The following is a 21,083-nucleotide window of genomic DNA, read 5'->3' on the forward strand; positions in this document are numbered from 1 at the left end:
AAGGTGAGGCCTCTGCCATGTGGCCAACCTCGTGGGCCACCTCTCACCCCCTTTCAACTCTGCCTGCTTGACCCTGTGGTGGACTCTGGGGTCCACTGGTTCCGATGTTCCCTCTCCCTCCAACAGACTGAGCTCCCAGGGGAGAGGGGGGGTGATTTCTGAGCCTGGGCATCCTGTCCGATAAGTTCCTGGGAAGATTCCTCCTGAACTCCTGAAGAGTCTTGGAAAATTTCCTTCCCAGCTTCCTGGTGTACATCTGCTTCTGCTTCTTCAGTCTCTGAGTCTGTCTGGGGCTCCGAAACCCACTCCATCACACTGGAGAGATCAAGCCTGATCCTGACAATTTGTCATGTTTTGCTGTTTCTGTGACTTTTAATATTCATCTTATTTAATTTGATCTTTTTGCTATATTAATGTGAGCTGCTCAAGCTGTTTTATACTGAAGGGGAATATATAAATAGACAGAATAAGTACATAATTAAGATGTTTGAGATCTGAGATGTGAGTTGTGGACATCGTGGTGAGAAGCCTGACTTTGGATGCGTTTCTGTTGACACGTGTTATTAAAATACCCAGGTTCATACCAAAGGGTGGTATAGGGTAAATCTGCAAGCTGTATAATGCATTCTGGTATTCTTGGAGTGAATTATAGACTCACTCTGTGGACAGTTCAGAGCTATCTATTTGAGCACCTGAGGTAACTTTTTTACTTCTCCCAATTTGTTTTAGGAGGTCTTAAAGATGGACTCCATTTAACACACTAGTGGTCCCGAAGAAGCAAGGAACTGCTGCATTAGGTAAACTGCAATGGGGAAGACCGCTGAGGAGACACCAGAGCTACGGCTACTACCCTGTGGCTTACCATACGCCAGACATGCCCACCAAAGCCACAGTGTGCAGCATTCAGAAGAGAAAAAACTTGTCTAAGTTTATTAGGCCTCCTTGTCTTACGTATCCATCCTGAAGTTTGTGACATAATCCTTTTGGTAAAAGGAGGAACAATGACTTTTTATAGTTTTTGTTTGCTCCTTTTTGCATTTACTTGGAATACGTCTGCCTATGGACCAAATCAAAGGGCACAAAAGAAAGGAGACATTATTCTCGGAGGCCTGTTCCCCATTCATTTTGGAGTGGCTGCTAAACACCAGGATCTGAAATCTAGGCCAGAATCTGTTGAGTGCATAAGGTAAGCCCAAGTGAAAATGTGTAACAGCCTTTCACCCCACAAACCCAGTACCCATCTTGGTCAAATGTAATTAAGTACTGTATTTGTAAATGGTCTATGGCTTATCCTGATGATATTTGAATCATCGAGTTCTCTAAACACAACACTCAATTTAGACATGGCTTGCCACGGCAGTCAATAGCGCTGTCCATCCATTTACATTTGACGCTACATTATACTGAGTCAGACCATTGGTCCAATATTATATATGCCAGTGTTTCTCAAATAATGGGTCGGGACCCACCGGTGGCTCTCAGCCAACTTTTAGGTGGATCTCAATGCCACAGACTGCCTAGTGCTTCGTTGCTTGACTGTCCATGTACACTGTGTAGGCAGGTGTGGCATCAGGAGTTAGGTAAAGAACAAGGCTAATATTTTTATCGTAATAATGATGACGATGATATTTTTTTTAAAAAGTGGGAATAAAGAGGAAGGTCTTCCTGATCACTCCTGGATCCTGCACAACCTCCTCATCCTTACCTTCAAAGCCCTTCCTGGCTTCCCCGCCCCCCATCTATACTCATATACCAACGCATCCATCTAACCTTCGCACATTCCCCACCCTCAGTCGTCTGATGTTCACTCCAGAGAGGTGGCACTACACCAGGTGCTCTGGAGAGCAAAAGTGGCTGCTCTTCCACTGTGGAATAGGCAACACCCTGGCATTTTTTGGCCAATGCAGTTCTTCAGAGAGCCAGCCCACTCTCTGGCTTACTTTGAGAGGGTTTCCTCAGAGTGAGCTAGAGGGCAGCTGACAGGGTGCAGGGAGGGGCGAAGCAATGGGGGACAGTGGTAGCAATGGGTTGCCCTCCTCTGAACACGCTCCAGCTTGTCTGCATCCTTCTTGAATTGTGGAGCCCAGAACTGGACGCAATACTCTAGATGAGGCCTAACCAGGGCCAAATAGAGAGCAACCAGTACCTCACGCAATTTGGAAGCTATACTTCTATTAATGCAGCCCAAAATAGCATTTGGCTGCAAGAAAGGCAAATGCTATTTTGGGCTGCATTAATAGAAGTATAGCTTCCAAATCACGTGAGGTACTGGTTCCTCTCTATTCGGCCCTGGTTAGGCCTCATCTAGAGTATTGCGTCCAGTTCTGGGCTCCACAATTCAAGAAGGACGCAGACAAGTTGGAGCGTGTTCAGAGGAGGGCAACCAGGATGATCAGGGGTCTGGAAACAAAGCCCTATGAAGACAGACTGAAAGAACTGGGCATGTTTAGCCTGGAGAAGAGAAGATTGAGGGGAGACATGATAGCACTCTTCCAGTACTTAAAAGGTTGTCACACAGAGGAGGGCCAGGATCTCTTCTCGATCCTCCCAGAGTGCAGGACACGGAATAACGGGCTCAAGTTAAAGGAAGCCAGATTCCGGCTGGACATCAGAAAAAACTTCCTGACTGTTAGAGCAGTACGACAATGGAATCAGTTACCGGGGGGGGGGGTTGTGGGCTCTCCCACACTACAGGCCTTCAAGAAACAGTTGGACAACCATCTGTCAGGGATGCTTTAGGGTGGATTCCTGCACTGAGCAGGGGGTTGGACTCGATGGCCTTGTAGGCCCCTTCCAACTCTGCTATTCTATGATTCTATGGCAATGGGGTGGGGCAACACAACAGCAGCACTGGGGATGACGTGCCTCAGGTGGCAAGTAAGTGCTGCGGGGTGGAATGGAATGAATCTCTCCCTGCTTTATCCACCAGCACCAGCAGTAGCAAGCAAGCAAGACCCGGGAGGCAGCATGGCAGTGGTCTATTCTTATTCTGACCAGGTGCGCTGCATTCTTCCAGCTTTGAGTGTGGGTATCTGAACATGGGTGCTCAGGACAGAATTGGAATTTTGGTGGTGTGCTGCTTAGCAGTGTCCGTTCCTGAGCAAGCTAGGGTGACCTTGGGGTATAGTGAGGATATGCTGAGGGATTGCAATATCAATTCTAAGACCACCCTTCATGGCATCTATGGGTCTGTCCAAATTGTTATCTCGCCCCACTCATTCCGCCGGGCACACTCTGGACCAGTTTTTCTGTGTTGGGTGGGATGATGCTGATCTGGAGGAATTTTCTATACTTTTGTTGATATAGACAGATCATTACCTAGGGGCTGTCTTCATGACCCCGGGTTGGCACCACTTCCCGCGGTTTCTCTTTCCCAGGGCAGCATCAGGTAATCCCAATGCCAAAGAGGGAGTGCGAGGTTTCCAAGTAGCCATCCCGGAGCCGCCCCTGACCTCTTCCTGGTAGAAGGTGACCAATTGCTGGTCGCCTTCCACCAGGCTCCACCTCTTGTTTTGCCCCGGATTAGCCATGGAGCAACATTACACGGTAGAAGCCTGTGTTGACGTCTCTCCCTTTGAAAAAGTCAGGGTAAATGCCCGACTTTTTCAAAAAGCAGCATTGTGGGGAAGTCTCGTGGGGGCTGAGAACCTTTGCTGTCTAACTGATGGGGTGCAGATACACAGCCACAAAATAGACAGCTCCCTGGTTGGGTTTAAAGTTAGTGAGACTCAGAGCTCCATCACACCTACACATTTGCCCTCGAATTATCCACCTTCATTTCCATAGCATATGAAAGCCTGAGCACTTACACCTTTGTGCTTTTACGTTTCATTTATATTTACACCTCTCCTCTCCTGTGCACCAGCGTGTCGCTGTTGTTCCATTGAAATGCACTCCCAGATCTCCTTTGTACCTCCCCCTACAGTTCATTGGTTGGTGGTAGATGGATACCTCACCCTCCCTAGTAATCGACAGGGGGCACTCCTGATCTTGCACTGCTTTTTTCCTAGAAAGTAGCTTCTCTAGTTACTGAACTCACTTCGGGAAAACTGTCTCTCTCCTACGTGCTTTCATGGTTATTCCCTGTTGCCTAGGCTAGGCCCATTCCCCTCACCCTGCCTGGAGGCTTTGGAGCGGTGAACTGGAGAGGGTTGCAGGGTTGTGTAAATCCCATTGATTTCAACTGCATTTACATCCAATTCATACTAAAATCCCATGCAAGCTTACCTTTGAGTAAACCCCATTGAACAGAGACAGACTTACTAAAATGGGGTTTACTCAAAAGTAAGCATGCATGGGATTTTAGGATGAATTGGATGTAAATGCAGTTTATATCAGTGGGATTTACTGTTGAGTAAGGGAACCAGCAGATCTCTATTTTATAAACTTGGAAATGCACACCTTAGCATGATCAAAGGATCGATCCTTCACACTTGCGGACTACCAAGAAAGGGGTTTAAGGGGGGGAATTTTAAAAATCCTAAAAAATCAAGGGATGGACCAATCTCATTCAAACCTGTCATGCTGAAAACTCTACTTAAGAGCTATCACTGTGGCAATTTTGATTTCTTAACTTTAAAAATGAGGGAGCTGTGGGCAAGGAGGGTGCATTTTCCTCAGGTAATAATGTACCCCTGGCCATGCCTACTCAGGAGTAAGAACATAGAGTTAAATGGGACCTCTCTCCTTCCCCCTTCATGGTTGAGTGGAGAATCGCACCACCCTCCTCTTTTGTTAGCGAGACCCCCCTTAGCGAGACATGACTCGCCCTTAGCGAGACATGCCCCCAACAGAGAATGGGATGGTTGATAGAATGCAACCACAGAAATACATGGGAGGGAGGAGAGCATTTATTTCGCAAGGAGGGAAAATAATCCAGACTTTCTGCGCTCCAAAAAGAAATGAAACATGGAGGATAAGAGCCGGAATGAGTGCAGAACGTGGACGACATCATGTGGGTATCGGGCTGCAAAACTGCATACCAGGCAGAGGGAGTGTGGGATAAATCGCTGGTGTGGTGGAGCCCTCAGAGTCTCTGCAGGGGAAGGAGACCAATTAAAAAGGTCTGCCCCAAGAGACTAATGCATCTGAATGGTTTTCTGATGGCTCTTTAGGGATTTTCCTGTTACCTCAGCAGGTGATTCTATCAAAGCCCTGATTGGCCTCTAGAATGGGGAAATGGCTGGGGTGGTAAATAGCTTTTATATGCACCTGACCCTGAGAATCTAGCCAGTTCAAGAAAACCACAAGCAATGGGATATAAGGTCAAAACTAAACATCTGTAGTATTTTCCTCTTCTTTCCTGTTCAATGTTCATTGATATATTAATAAAGATATGAAACTATTGGTGAATGGTTCTTTTGTTAGGGAACTAGCTGATTAATAGTACGTAATGATTTGGTGTTTCCTTTACAGTTAGTAGATCGTGTCTTGATATCTAGAGATCTCTCTTGCGTGTTAGCGTGGAGAAGGTGACCCCCTAGCTGTGGGAAGGCGGTTTATGTAAGATTTGTCTTAACAGATGGGATGTTGCAGTATGTCAGAAGCAAGGAAGGGCACAGACAGTTAGCTGGAAGCATCATGGTGGGAGGGGGTACAGGGTCTTTCTCTGGGGATGTAGCCGATGTAATATGGGGTAGCCGATCACCTACCTCCACTGAAGCTGTACTGCTACTTGGATATTAGTGAATAAAGCAAACATTACAAAAATGCCATGAATCTCCAGCGTGCAACTCTTGCCCAAAAGAAAATCAAATGTGAGCAATTGGAACTATCTAGGGAAGTGGGGAATGTGCTACAGTAAAAAAAAAGTTCTAGTCTTTGACATCAAACACACACCAAGAAAGGCAGTTGAGGAATATTTTGGGTGTGATTGCGCCACTTTAATCAAAGTGTGTGATTTATAAACCACTTTTATCAAATAAAAATAATAAAGCAGCAATAAAACCTATAAGTTGGAAACGTTTTGTCTTGTATTGGATATTTTGACCCCTGGTTCCACAAACAGGTTAGCCTGCTGATGTTTGAATGCTGCTAATGCTTGCCTCGTCTGCTGGCAGCCGTAATCCACCTGGGACACGGGTGGGTGGCCTGGGGGCTGCTTGCAGCCCTTGACCACCTTCTATGCCCTCCACGGAGCCCCAGGAAGCCCTGCTCACTCATCCCTACTGCCCAGCTGATCTGTCATCAGCTGGGAGGTGGGCATTAAGACTGCTGTTCCCCTGCTCCTAATAGCGCTGAGCAAATAGCTCTCTGGCCTGCAGAAATTGCTGGCAGGGGCGGGACAGGAGAGGTTTGTGCTCAGCAACCCCTGCAGCTGTGGTTGGGTGTGTTAGGATGACCATATGACAAGAAATACCCGGATTTGTTAGGATTTTTGGTAACAAATCCAGGAAGGGGGAATTAAGAAATTTCAAGAAAAATCCAGATTTTTCCCATCCTCCCCACCCAAAGGGCAGCTCTACTTTAATGGGAATTAACAAAAGATGCTTACAGCTCTGTCATTGTTAAAGTGATGAAACTTAGCACCATGATAGCTCTTAAGAAGGTCTTTAGCCATGCCAAGTTTGAAGCAGATCTGTTGATCTGTTGGTTTTTAGGAATTTTTTGAAGTTTGAGGTTTTAAACATTTTTTTCAAACAAAACCCATCATTTTTAAAGGTAAAGAGATGAAACCTGGCACCGTGATAGTTCTTAAGCAGGGCTTTAATCGTGCCAAGTTTGAAGCAGATCTGTTCATCCACTGATTTTTCCGATTTTTAAAAAAAGTTTGGGATTTTAAAATTATTATTTTTAAACACCACTGGAGCCATATCATTCAAAGTCAGGTTGTTAAACCTCCTCTTTGGGGTCTTGCACCTTGAGCAGTTTCAGCCCTTGGCATCAAATGGATCTCCAGTTTTTAGCTAAGTGCTGAGCGAGCAGGGCACCTTTCCTGTTGCAAATTTGATGGGCGGTCGAGCATCTGGAGCTCAGCAGAGATGAGATGTCCACAGATCACAGCATCCACAGCTCTGAGAGGCTGGTGTGCCACACAGAACCTTTTAAGAGCGTCTCAGAGTCCAGTGTTGGTGCAGGCAGAGGCGGCTGGCAGTGGAGTTTTTTTAAAACGAGTCACCAGATGCGACCAAGCTATAAGCTGGCCCCCTATGCCTGGCCACAGGGTACCACAGGGTACAAGTGCACAGTCTTGGGAGACTTTTTCAGAGAGTGGGGGGATTGTTTGAAGCTGGAGACATTGGCTGGCTGGCATAAGGCAGAGAGAAGCTGAAGGCAACCCAGATGCACCTGTAGCTTGGCCCTGAGAGGCTGGCTTGCCACCCAGAGTGTTTTAAGAGTGCATCAGAGTTGAGCAGTTGTGCGAGAGGAGAGGAGGTGGAGGCGGCTGGCAGTGGAGGTTTTTTTTAAAAAGAATCACCAGACCAAGCAATAAGCTGCAATAAGCAATACCCCCGGCCACAAGTGCACAGCCTGGCTGGACCATCAGGAGACTTTGGCAGAGAGGGAGTGGGAGGGAGATTGTTTGAGGCTGGAGGCTTTGGTTTGGCTGCAATGACTTAGAGAGAGAGAGAGAGACAACAGAGGCTGCACAGACAACCCAGAGACACCCATTGTAACTTAGCCCCACTGTGCTGGCATGCAACGCAGGGCATTAGGAAGAGGGTCTCAGAGTCACGTGTTTGTGCAGGAAGTAGACAGGAGTTCAAAATGTATTTCAGATACATTGAATCTCTCACTTGCTCTTTATTTCAGTGATTTTAACATTAAGATGTTATGTAGAACAGCTTTGTCTTAATTGTGTGCTGTAAAATCAGACATGTGACCAAGGCTATGTTCGGGTGGGCACGCCCCCTTGGTGCTGGGCACGCCCCCTGGGGCCGGACATGTTGGTGGGCACGCCCCCTTGGGGGGGCGACCATGTTGTCCTCCTTTTTGGTTTCCAAAATATGGTCACCCTAGGGTGTGTATCGTCCTGGTCTCATCCACTGCTGCACCACTCAGCACCAGCCCTGTCCATCCATGTCATCCCCGAAAGGTACTGCAGCCACCAGTGTGGCCCTTTCCCTCAAGAGGTTGCCTGCTCCTTGTCTAGAACATGCTGTCCAATTCCTCTTCAAGACAAAAGACACTTGCGTTCCACTCCAGGCCTTTTCTCCATATCCACAGGCTCTCCTCCATCTCCCTGGGTTTTTCAATGTGTTGTTTGTTGCTTCCAATATCATTTTCCTGCCAGACTGGTCAATCCAGTGAAGTTCTGTCTTCCTGCACACCTTCTAACACTGATAGTGTTCATGTGTTCTACTTTAACCCTACACATGAGCAAGGCCTTCACTTGGGGCCACTTAAGCAAACTATATTTTTTGCTGTCTCCATCTAACAGAAGTTTTATATATTTATTTAGTTTAGCACTTTTATCCCACCCTTTAGCTTAGAAAGGCTCTCAAGGCAGCTTACAAAATTAATTCTTAAGACCTGCCCACAGGCTTACAATCTTAAAAAAATGACACAAAAGGAAAGAGAATTGGGTGGGCAGAGGAAAAACGCAAATTAAGATGTTTTAAGTGTATGCCTAAACATGTAAATGCAACAAAGTATATGGATGCAAGTGCATTCATCAGGAAGTTGTGATTATTTGCAACTTCCTGCTGAGTGGACATTGGATGGCAAACTCAAGTTTGGCTTTGTATAATCAGGATCAGAGGTAAGGTGACCATATGAAAAGGATGACAGATCTGGTGACCAGATACAAAAGAGGGCAGGGCTCCTGCAGCTTTACCTGTTGCGATGAAGAGGGAATTTCACCAGGTGCTGCATGCATTGCAATGGCACCTGCTGAAATTCGCTTTTCTATACAACTGTTAAAGATACAGGAGCCCGGTCCTCCTTTTCACATGGTCACCCTAATCAGAGGTAGTATGCCTGTGAATAGCAGTTGTTGGAAGGGCTATGCCCTTCATGCTTGCCGAGTGTTCATGGACAAGGGCAGACACGTCTCTCGAAGGTGGGCAGGCTGAGGGTCTTGAGACAGGCTAGCTGGCCAGTACTGTGTGGCACAGAGGAAAAGACTGTAGCAACAAGTTCTCCAGACTGAGGAAATCCATAGTCGTGAGAGCTTTTATATTTGTTAGGGGCTGGGTTGGCCCTGCAGTGCCACTGAACTTTTCAGGCCAGGAGGTTTATGGGCTGTTGTGTGACTCTTGAGGCTGGAATGGCTTGACATTTCCCTGTCTCATACACAAGCCTCCATGGCTCAGGTGGGTGAGGTTTCAGATCTGCAGGGCTGCTGGCTACTTGAGCCCTGCAGCGTCTGCGACACCCTGCTTGTGTACTTTCTGGAAGCATTTGGTAGCAGCTGTTGAAAGCAGGTAAGTATGGTGTAGTGGCTAAGGTGTTGGACTGGGAGTCGGGAGATCTGGGTTCTAGTCCCCACTTGGCCATGGAGACCCCCTGGGTGACTCTGGGCCTATCACAGACTCTCAGCCCAACCCTACCTCACAGGGTTGTTGTGGTGAGGATAACATGGAGGGGAGGAGGAGGATTATCTACGCCGCCTTGGGTTCCTTGGAGGAAAAAAGGTGGGATATAAATGTAATAAATAAATAAATAATTTGAATTAGAATACATATGCAGGTATGTATATGCAGCTTTTCAAAAATAATTTACGAAGTGGATTAGAATATAAAAACATAATAGTACAACAACTAAACCTGAAAAATCAAGTAATAAAACAAATCAGCATCAGTCAGGAAGCAGTTTTTCAAATGGCATCCTCAACTGCCAGGCAAAGCAGATGAGTTAATGGTTGTGGTTGTTTTTAACACAGTGGCCAATAATTGTCTAAGCTTGCCTTGCAGGGGAGGGCATTGGGGTGACTACTGATAAAGCCCTTCTGTTAATAAATATCAATCTTGCATCGCTAAACAATGGAATCCTGAGCCAAGGCTTCTCGTGCAGATCTATGAGCATGGAGGAAGGCTAGAGAAAGAGATGCTCCCCTAAGATTCTCCAGACCCCTTGGGAATTATAGGTAAAGAAGTTCACCTTGAATTGGGCCCAAAAATATATTAGTGACAAGTGCAGTTGTTGAGGCGCAAGTATAATATCTCAGTCAAAAGACAAGCAGCAGTATTTCGGACTAATTGAAGTTTCCAGATAGCCTTCAAGGGCAGCCCCATTTAGAGTGCACTATGATAGTCTAATCTGGAAATCGGAAAGGTGTGAATGATGGTAATTAAGTGTTCTAGTAATAGGCCCAGCTGGCAAATCAGTTAAAGCTGAAAAAGGCACTCCAAGCCAAAGCTGTTCAGAGGGAATCCAGAACAGTGCTGGAATCCAGTGTTGGTCAAGCTACAAACCTAATCCTTCAAAGCATGAACAGTCCTGTCCAGAACATGCATTTTCCCATCCAGTGTCTGCTGAGTCGTCGTCTCCGTTTTATCTGGATTGAGTTTAGGTACATCCACCTTCATCGAGCCCATTACTGGGTCTCACCAGCTGTTTAGGGACATTATCAGTTCCATTTGTATCCGATGAAAAGGAGAAAAGATGGTTATCATCAGCAGACTTATGACACTACATCTAGGCTCATCTCAGGGTGATCTGATCCCACATTTTTCGTGTGGATGTTAAAAAATACAGGAGACAAAATTGAACTCTGAACAATATCAAAGGACAACCCTTAATGTAGTTAGGAGTTGTTCCAGAACACTAGCTGGAACACTTGTTTCTGGAACTCATTTCCCAAGGAGGTCTGTAACCACTGCCAAGCAGTGCCCCACATCCTATCCCTGAGAGGCGGTCTAGAAAAATACCTTGGTTGAAGGTATCAAGAAGCATTGAGAGGTCTAGGAGAATTAACAGGTTCACACATCTTCTGGGATTATCAATATGGAGTTTAATCTAATATAGCAGGGCTCTTTTTTGTGTAACAGTTTTTCATCTTCAGCAGGAGAGACTGTGGATGTGTTGAACCGGTGCCTGGCTGCGACAATGGACTGGATGAGGGCTAATAAACTGAAACTCAATCCAGACAAGACTGAGATGCTGTTAGTAGGTGATTCCGCTGACAGGATGGGGGCTGTTCTACTGGTTCTGGATGGGATTGCACTCACCCTGAAGGAGCAGGTTCATAGCTTGGGGGTACTTTTAGACCCATCATTGTTACTTGAGGCTCAGGTGACCTCAGTGGCACGGAGTGCCTTCTACAAACTCTGGTTGGTGGCCCAGCTACGCCCCTATCTAGACAGGGATAACCTGGCTTCAGTTGTCCATGCTCTGGTAACCTCCAAGTTAGATTACTGCAATGCACTCTACATAGGGCTGCCTTTGAAGACGTTTTGGAAGCTGCAGCTCGTGCAAAATGCAGCGGCCAGATTGATTTCGGGAACCAGAAGGTTCGACCATATAACACCTGCTCTGGTCTGCTTGCACTGGCTGCCTGTATGTTTCCAAGCCCAATTCAAGGTGCAGGTTTTGACCTATAAAGCCTTAAATGGCTTGGGACCACAATACCTGATGGAACGCCTCTCCCGACATGAATATACCTGGTCACTACGTTCAACATCTAAGGTCTTCCTCTGGGTGCCTACTCCGAGAGAGGCTCGGAGTGTGGCAACGAGGGATAAGGCCTTTTCGGTGGTGGCCCCCAGTCTATGGAACAATCTTCCTGGCGAGGCTCGCCTGGCACCAACACTGCTATCTTTCCAGCGCCTGGTTAAGACTTTCCTCTTTGCCCAGGCATATGGCGACACATCTTAATTACCCACATGTTTTAGTTTTTTTAATGGTTTTTAATGCTTTATGAGTGTATGTTCTGTGTTTTAGAATTTTAAATTTTGTATACTTGTTTTAATCTTAATTTTAGAATTTCTGTAAACCGCCCAGAGAGCCCTGGCTATGGGGGCGGTATATAAGTTCAATCAATCAATCAAGTTTCTGTTTTGGGTTCACTACTTTGAAATGAGGCACTAAACGTCTCTTTCAAGGAAGGTGCCACGCTCTTTTATTTACTCAGGTGCACCTCACCTTTTCATTATCTCTTCCCCCACCCCTGCACCAGCTTTACTTATTCTAATGTCTTTCTTGTTTTGTAGGTATAATTTCCGTGGTTTCCGTTGGCTTCAGGCGATGATCTTTGCCATTGAGGAGATTAATAACAGCCCAATTCTTCTTCCCAACCTGACCCTTGGATACAGCATATTTGACACCTGCAACACGGTCTCCAAAGCCCTGGAAGCCACGCTGAGTTTTGTGGCCCAAAACAAGATAGACTCCCTGAATCTGGATGAGTTCTGCAACTGCTCAGAGCACATTCCATCCACGATTGCGGTGGTCGGAGCTACTGGCTCTGGGATCTCCACAGCAGTGGCCAATCTTCTGGGTCTCTTTTACATACCTCAGGTATTGAATATATGTCATGATTTGGAGTAGTCAGAAACAGGATGGGATGTGTAGGGTGGGGGCGTTTTAGGTCTGCCCTAGGGGGGTAGTCAGCCCACAACTCAAATTCAAAGACGATGGTTGTCTCATTCATTCATTCATTCATTCATTCATACAAACATTTATATGCTGCAAGGTTGGTTGCAACAGTTAAAACACTAATTTAATCCGGAGAACATTAATGAATGACCCAGGTTCAAAATCCCACTCAGCCATGAATTAAGCTCACTACCTTTTAGCTCAGCTTTCCCTGCAGACTACACCTCCCATTATCCCCAGACATTGGCTAGAGATGATCAGAGTTCTAGTCCAGGACATCTGGAGGTCACTGCGTTGGGGAAGGCTGCCTTAGCCTAACCTACTTCACTGGGTTGTTTTTAAGGCTAAAATGGGGAGAGGTAGAACTATATATTCTTCTTGCAGCTCCAAGGAAAGGCAGGATATAAATGTAATAAATAAATAAATAAATAAATAAATAAATAAAAATCAATTTAAAACCAGGCAGAATAGTAGTATTTTAATTGCCTGTTTTAAATGTCGCATTCCCAGAAAAACATTAATAGTTATGTGCTTAGTCTCATTTATACATCGTTTTACATCTATCCATGGTATATAGTCTGCCTAAATCCTGTCTCTATGTTAACCATTTATGCTGGGGTTCTGCAGAGTTCTACCTTGCCTCCCATGCTGTCTAACATTCTCATGAAACCACTGGAGGAGATCATAGAGAATTTTGGAGTTTGCAATCATCAATATGCTGAAAACATGCAGCTTTATCTCTCCTCTCCATCATAATCCAGGGAAGTTGTCAAGATCCCAAACTGTTGATTAGAATTGATAATGAGCTGGATATGGGTAAACAAACTGAAACTCATAGCTTTATACCACATACCTGTTTCCTCGAATTATCCCCTACAGCACTAAGCTGTTGACGTAGTTGTTGTTGTTGCTACCGGGCGGCAAGATCCTTTGCATACCAGGAAATGGGTTTAAGGGGGGAAGTGTAAAAAAAAAATCATAAAAAATCAACGGATGACCCAATCCAATTCAAATCTGGTATGCTTAAAGCTCTCCTTAATATCTATTACTGTGCCAGTTTTGATGTCTTTATCTTTAAAGCTTAAGCAGATGTAAGCATTTGTTTAATTTTTTCTTCAAATCCTGCTCCTGCGCCCCAGTGGCTGCTCGGATGATATGCTCGAAAACTAGTATCAAAATACAGTGAGGCTTTTGCCTCTGAAGCACAATTAAAGCAGGATGCATGGGAGTACTTCACAATAAAAGCAGATTATAAGATGGAAAACTTCAGAGTCCTTTGCACGCAATTCGCAGTGATTGCACAGTATAACGCTGGTGTGATAAAGTTCTTAATCCAAATAGATCAGAAGGGCTTGGGTCAGTAGGAATGAAGAACAGGGATTCAGCTTCTCCCCCCCCCCCCCCCAATTGAAATAGTACTCCCCATGAAAAATCAGGTTCTCAGGTTGGAGGTGCTCTTGGATATAACATTATGTCTAGTGGTGGTGATGACTTGGTGTGTCACATGAGCCTGTTCCTGGAAAAGGCAAACCTGGCCACAGCCATGCATGCTTTCATCACACCAAGACGGAATTTCTATAATGCACTTATATGTGGGGCTGACTTTAAAGAGTGTTTGAACAGTTGATTCTAATGCAGTTGCCAGGATTTTAACCAAAGTGATTTCCAGAGCATTTTGTTCCTTGTTGACTGGCTACTGGTTCAAAATGCTGGTCATCCACCATCTGAGACACAATTGGTAGAACAAGACAATGGCGATTCTCTGTAGCGGTGTTCTCTGTCAGCATTGCAAGATATTCAGTAAGCCCCTCCTTGAATGATCTTTGGCAGGCCTTTGGCTTGCCTCTGTTTCATTTTTCTTCATCTCTCCTTTGCAGTTTAGTCCTTTCAATGCTGTTTGAGATGTTTGGTTTTACTATGATTGTATGAATGTTTTCCTCTATCTGATGTATGCCTCTTGAGAGTTCAATTGGAAGTGGAAAGGTGAGGCAAACTTTTTCAAAGACATAATGATCCAAGTCAGAGGGCTACTTGCATACTTTAGATTTTTACAAAACTGGATTTTTTCTGCAAAGAATTCCACAGCTCAGGTCCCAAGCAGGGAGGAGAGTATCCTATACTGGGGCCCAGAGACATAAGGGGCATAACTCAGGCTTCAGTCTTGTTACCAGGCAGAAAAAAAAGTTAAGCTACAGGTTTCTTTAGCTCATGCTTGAGGATGCATGTATAGGAAACTCTAAAACTTGTAGTCCCAGGGCCATCCTAGATGTCATGCTTATCACATGTGTGGCTGATGTTTTTTTTAAACAAATAGCTTGTATGCCTCCCTCCAAGTTAGATTGGGATGACGGTGTGGCGGAAGTTGTTAAAGTCTTGATTTTCTACCCTTTGTACGAAATCCATTTGTATGTGAAATGGGAGGGAGTGCCATTTTGTTCTTTGCCTAAGGCAGCAATATGTCTTGGGCCATCCCTGATCTGTGGCAATTAGGGAGGCATCCCTAAAACATCTACACAAGTGGCACCTGACACTTGTAAGAAGGCATTATTTTAAGAGAACTTTATCACCCCTATGTCGGAGAGGATTAAGGGGCAGGGCTGGTTTTGCTATATGTGGTGGACACGTTCCCATATATTTTGGGAATCAGTTCCCAGTACAGCCTCGGAGTCTGAACCAGAAAGTGCAGTTAAACTCTCCCCCCCCCTCTTTTTATTGTGAATAGCAACAAACAACAGAAAATACATCGTGAAAACGGAGGGGAGGGGAGCCCATAGATTGTGTATATAAAATTATCATAATTTTCCATAGTATGTACCATTAAAAAACAAACAAAAAAAGGGGAGAGAGTTATACAAAGGTTTCAAGAAAAGCAGACCAGATATCCATATGTTTATCCATTTGCAAGTTCTGCCAATATAACACTCGTTCAAAAGTTGATAATGTTATTAGATCCTCAATTATGGGAGGTGTGAATTTGTCCTTGCAATGTGATAGTATAAGTCTTTTGGCTGTCATAAGGGTTCTGAAGAAGTGCAGTTAAACTCAAGTTTAGCCCTGTTGTCTATTTTCTCTGGCCTGCATGAAGAATTGCTGCATAAAAATTTAATTCTCTTTCTAATAGTAGCAGTGAGCCTGGATATTGCTAAATGTTGGGGACATGCCATTGGGTTATAACATCCACAGATGGCTGTCTAGAACATGGCAAGTTGCTTTGGCAGAGAAATTAACACAACAAGACAGGCAAGTTAGAGGGTTGTCAAAACAAGATTCATTTATGGAAACTTGGTTCACGTTAATATCTTATATAAACAAAGACCTTTCTGCGTTGATACCATTGATGCATCACCTTTCATTTTGGAGAGACAGCATTACTTGAAAAGAGAATTATGACATAAATAACATGTAACTGATGCAACGTATAGTAGAATAAAGACTGATAATTTTTTTAAGGAGTGTGTATTTGTTACAATATGTTATTGCTTATTGTTTTGTCTAGTCAGATACTAAATTTTGAAAAGGACTCCTGGATGGATACCATCTGGACCCAGTGATTTATTTATTTTTCAATCTGCCAATAAGGTCTTGAACTTCATCTCTTGTCACGACTATTTCTCTCAGCTCCTCTGACGCCTTTCCTGAACATATCAGTTCAGGCATGGGTTATATGCCCTACATATTCTGCAGTGAAGAAAGATTGGGGTGGGAATCACTCATTGTCTCTGCAATCTCTTTGTCCTACTTTAGTATTCCTTTCAATGATACAATCCTATGGACCCTTACTGCTTGGAAGCCCCTGAACCTGGAGGCTTCTTAAATTTCTATGCCCTGTCAGGCTGAAGTCACCTGGGCGGAGGACTGGCAGAGGTGATCCTTGCGTCCCCATACTCTGATCTCCTTTATTTTCACTAGATGGGCTTTTTAGCTTGTCTAGCAAGGACTCTTTGGAGGGTGAGGGAAAGAGGCTAGAGGAAGTGCAGGATAAATTGTAGTCTGGCCTCTTCAGTCTACTCTCTTTGGGGTTGATTTTTCTGAGCTTGGAGAGGCAGCTGGCATGGTTCTCTCCATGCTGGTTGCAAGAGGGTAGGGTTGGGGGTCAGATCTCTGACTCCCTCTTCTGAGGTCAGAGCTCCTACCTAAGAAGGGTTTTTCCAAGCCCCATCCTATGGTCTGTGGTGCTCATCCAGGGACCATGAGATTGCCCTCTTACATTATGATATTTGTTATGATTTATTCAGTCTGTATGAGGGTAATTAAAGTCACCCACTAGTGTACCACTTTCTCATTTCGATGCCTCCCTGATTTCAAACTTTAGCTCAAGTTCACCCGGAGCATTTTGGTTGGGGGAATGATATCATGTTCCTGGTACTAAATTTCTTTGGGGGCAGTGGTCCTGTGGAGGAGTCTGCCCCTTCTGACATACTTTACATGCAATGCAACACTGTCCCCAGTACACCCTTCCATGTCCTTCCTATGGAGTTTATATCCCAAAATGACAGTATTCCATTGGTTGTTTCCATTCGACTAGGATTTTGTTATGCCCAATATATCTATGCTCTCCTTTAAAACCAAGCATTCCAAATCTCCCATCCTGGCTCAGATGCTTCTAGCATTAGAATATGAACACTTCTACATGGTCACTCTACATGTTCATTTTCCCCAATGGCCTTTGGGCTTCTTTGAAGTATGGTGGCTCTCATGTCTTAAAGTACATTCATTGCATATTTCTTCCCCATCCTTACTTGGATGATGATGATGAATGTTTTGCTCCTCATCCCCTAAGAGGGATTCATCCTGAACAGGATGCTCCCCAGTTCCTGCCAGGTTTCTCCTAGGAGTCACTTTAAAAGATACTCTGCACCTTTTTGATATGAAGCACCAGAAGACTGGTTCCATTTCAGATCATGTGAAGACCATTCCTTTGTACAGGGCTGGCTTATGCCAAAAACTTAGCTATTACCTAAGAAATTTAAACCCCTTCTCCTGATGCCACCAAGTCATCTAGACAATGAAGCCCCACAGCTTTGCTCATTCCCCAGGCCCTGTGCATGGTGCAGGTAGCATTTCTGAGAAAACTAGAGGTCCTGGATTTCAGCTTCCTACCTAGCAACGGAAAATTTATCTCCACAGTTTACTCCTCCTCAGCACTACCTTCTAGGCTACATAGGTAGACAAAGCCTGAGATCTTCAAACTTTGTCCAATGCAAAAAAGTTATCCTACAACGATGTGGACATAATATAACTTGACTTCACCAAGGCATTTGACAGAGTGCCCCTTGATATTGTGATTAGCGAGCTGGTTACGTGTAGGCTGGATGGCACTGCTTACTACTGCAAGATAGAGCCACAGCTGGCTGGAGAACTGCACTCAAAGAGTGCATCTCAGTGGTTCCTCATCAAACTGGAGGGACGTGATTGAATGGGATGCTACAGGTGTTGTTCCTGGGCCCTGCACCTGTCTACATTTGCATCAATGACTTGGGGAAAGAATGGGGGGAGGTGCTTATCAGATTTACAGATGACACAAAATTAGGTAGGAGACAGAAACAAAATTCAAAATGTTCTTGAGAGGTTAAAAACTGGGCAGAAAAAAACAAAATGAAAATTAATGGATACAAGTACAACTGAAGCAGAGCGCTATCGCTGAGCCTTTTAGATAGGGTGACCATATGAAAAGGAGGACAGGGCTCTTGTATCTTTAAAGTTGTATAGAAAAGGGAATTTTCAGCAAGTGTCATTTGAATGCATGTAGCAGCTGGTGAAATTTTGTCTTCATCTTAAGAGTTAAAGCTGCAGGAGCCCTGCCCTCTTGACCGGATACAAAAGAGAGGAGGGCACCTGCACCTTTAACTATTGCTATGAAAAGGGAATTTCATCAGATGCTGTCTGCATACAAATGACACCTGCTGAAAATCCTTTTTCTCTACAATTGTTAAAGCTACAGGAGCCCTGTCCTCCTTTTCATATGGTCACCCTACTTTTAGAGAACTTCAGGCACATTAGAGATTTAAGCAGCTCCCTGCGAGGCTGGTGTGGTTAGGAAGTGCTTTGCTCCAGGGCTCCATCTGCCCCCCCCCCCCGTTTTTCTTTTTTCTTTTTTTACCTAAAGTTGCTTTACAAGCAACATTTGAAAGAGTGGTATATAGGCACCATTCACAAATGGACTTAAATTTGGATATTTAGTCCAGCTTTATTGAAGTTTGTGTAATTTATTCATTTCTCCCTTTTCCTTTTTTTAGAACATAGTAATATTTGAAACTGAGGCCTTTAAAGTATGTAGTTACACTTGCATTTTTTGGTTTTCGTTTTTTGTTTTGCTCTGTTGAAATTTACAATAAAAATTGATTATCTTTTTAAAAAAGAGATTGTTTTTCAATTCCGTTTAAACCAACACAGTGTATTAGGTACACAATTAGTCATGGTTGGAGTAGAGCCATTGAAATCAATGGGACAAGTTAGCCATGACTAATTTAAGTCCCATTGATTTCAATGGGTCTACTCAAAGCATGACTAAATTTGGATCCAACTCAGACCTAGGATGAATAAGAAAGAGCTCTACATGTTTTCAATGTCAGGAGAGATGTTTTATGTAAAAACGATTCAAGAATACTTGATTCTCAACTGTTTTATTGTTTTGTATTGTAAAACCAAGGCCACCCTTACTGAAAGATACTTTGCAGGCTTTAGTACAGTTGCATAATGAGAATAACAACTCCGTTCTCCTTCACCACCACCAACACCCCAGGGCTGGTCTCTCCTTCTCTCCTGTGCAGCGCCATTGACTACACAAGCCCAAGTGGTTGAACATCTCTGTGGCATGCACGCTGATGCTGCCACCACCACACTGTCCAGCTCCACCACCGTTCTGCACCACTTCATGTTCTCTTGTGCTTTGCACCTTCGATCGCTCCTTTAGAGATTTGACTGAAACCTGTAACAAATTCACTGCCCCACCGGCGTTGGAGCCACCAGCCTGCACTGCTCAACTGATTGCTTCAGGAGATGGTGGGCTCTCCTTCACTAGAGATATTTAAGCAGACGTTGATGGCTGTAGTGCACCTCATGCATTGAGCAGGGGCTGGATTAGATAACCTCTATGGACCCTTCCAATCTATGATTTATAAATAGGAGGAAAGACAGAAAATGATACATATTTTTAAATGATTGAGTTTAATGTTTTATTTCCATCATATTGTATGAAATTACAACATGGTGAAAGCAAAGGAAAAAAATTCAGAATTGTTTTTGCTTACCTTCGCATTGCTGTTTGTCCACTCTCCCCTCTCCCAGGTTAGTTATGCGTCATCCAGCCGGCTCTTAAGCAACAGAAATGAGTATAAATCTTTCCTGCGTACCATCCCCAATGATGAGCACCAGGCCACTGCCATGGCAGACATTGTTGAGTACTTTCGCTGGAACTGGGTGGGCACCATTGCAGCAGATGACAACTACGGCCGTCCAGGAATTGAAAAGTTCAGGGAAGAGACAGAGGAGAGAAACATCTGCATTGACTTCAGTGAGCTCATTGCCCAGTACTTACCTGAAGACCAGATCCAGCAGGTGGTGAAAGTCATCGAGAATTCCACAGCTAAGGTAATTGTGGTCTTCTCTAGTGGCCCAGACCTGGAACCCCTGATCAAAGAGATCGTCACGCGTAACATCACTGGTAGGATTTGGCTGGCAAGTGAAGCCTGGGCCAGCTCTTCACTGATAGCTATGCCACAATTCTTTCATGTCATGGGTGGCACCATTGGATTTGCTCTGAAGGCAGGACAGATCCATGGCTTTCGTCGATTTCTGCAAAAGGTGCATCCTAAGAAGTCCGCTAACAATGGATTTATCAAAGAGTTTTGGGAGGAGACTTTTAACTGTTACTTGCCAGATGGTAACAAGAATTATCCAGGCTCTGCTTCTTTTCACAAGGGCCATGAAGAAGCTACAAAAGCTGGAAATGGCACTGCTGCCTTCCGTCCCCCATGTACAGAGGAAGAAAACATTACCAGTGTGGAGACTCCATACATGGATTATACTCACCTGCGGATATCTTACAATGTGTACTTGGCAGTATACTCAATTGCTAATGCTTTGCAGAATATATACACTTGTACCCCTGGGAAAGGGCTGTTCACAAATGGATCGTGTGCAGATATCAAGAAGGTGGAGGCATGGCAGGTAAGGGTTTTTTTTGCTTTTGTCTTTTTACTATAATACAGAATGTCTCTATGGTGTTTTTACAGAACAGAGAGCAAACTGAACGGGATCTCTCAATGGCTAAACGCAAATGTTCTTCAGTGTTTTTAGCAAGAGTATAACTAGGGCAAGGATAAATAGCACATTCCGCTCTTGATTCAGAGACCCGTACCATATAGAGCATTCTAGACCACTCCCTGTTTCCAGGGGCAATTCCCGTGGATCATTTTGGCATGCAGGAAGGGCGATTTGCCTCTCCACAGGGGCCAAGATAGAGGAAGCCAAAATCCTCTTTGTTTACATTTTGTGTCAGTTCTGTCATTCTGCCACCACACCATGTATCTTTTCATAGGATCATATAATAGCACAGTTGGAAGAAGCCTACAAGGCCATCGAGTCCAACCCCCTGCTCAATGCAG

The 21,083-nt window shown here is 44.5% G+C and overlaps 1 protein-coding gene across 2 annotated transcripts in view; it reads left to right on the forward strand.

Annotated features, from left to right (window-relative positions):
- The first annotated feature begins 920 nt into the window (after nucleotides 1-920).
- The window catches only part of CASR (calcium sensing receptor), a 45,951-nt gene continuing 25,788 nt past the window's right edge, over nucleotides 921-21,083 (forward strand). For both annotated transcript variants that reach the window (XM_063128927.1, XM_063128928.1), the window contains exons 1-3: nucleotides 921-1,186; nucleotides 12,093-12,399; nucleotides 19,765-20,646. In XM_063128927.1, coding sequence (XP_062984997.1) covers nucleotides 1,002-1,186; nucleotides 12,093-12,399; nucleotides 19,765-20,646 — 1,374 coding nt within the window. In that variant the 5' untranslated portion in view covers nucleotides 921-1,001. The remainder of the gene's footprint in view (nucleotides 1,187-12,092; nucleotides 12,400-19,764; nucleotides 20,647-21,083) is intronic.

The sequence above is a fragment of the Elgaria multicarinata genome, chromosome 6, assembly GCF_023053635.1.
Source record: "Elgaria multicarinata webbii isolate HBS135686 ecotype San Diego chromosome 6, rElgMul1.1.pri, whole genome shotgun sequence".
In the NCBI taxonomy this organism is placed as follows: Eukaryota; Metazoa; Chordata; class Lepidosauria; order Squamata; family Anguidae; genus Elgaria; species Elgaria multicarinata.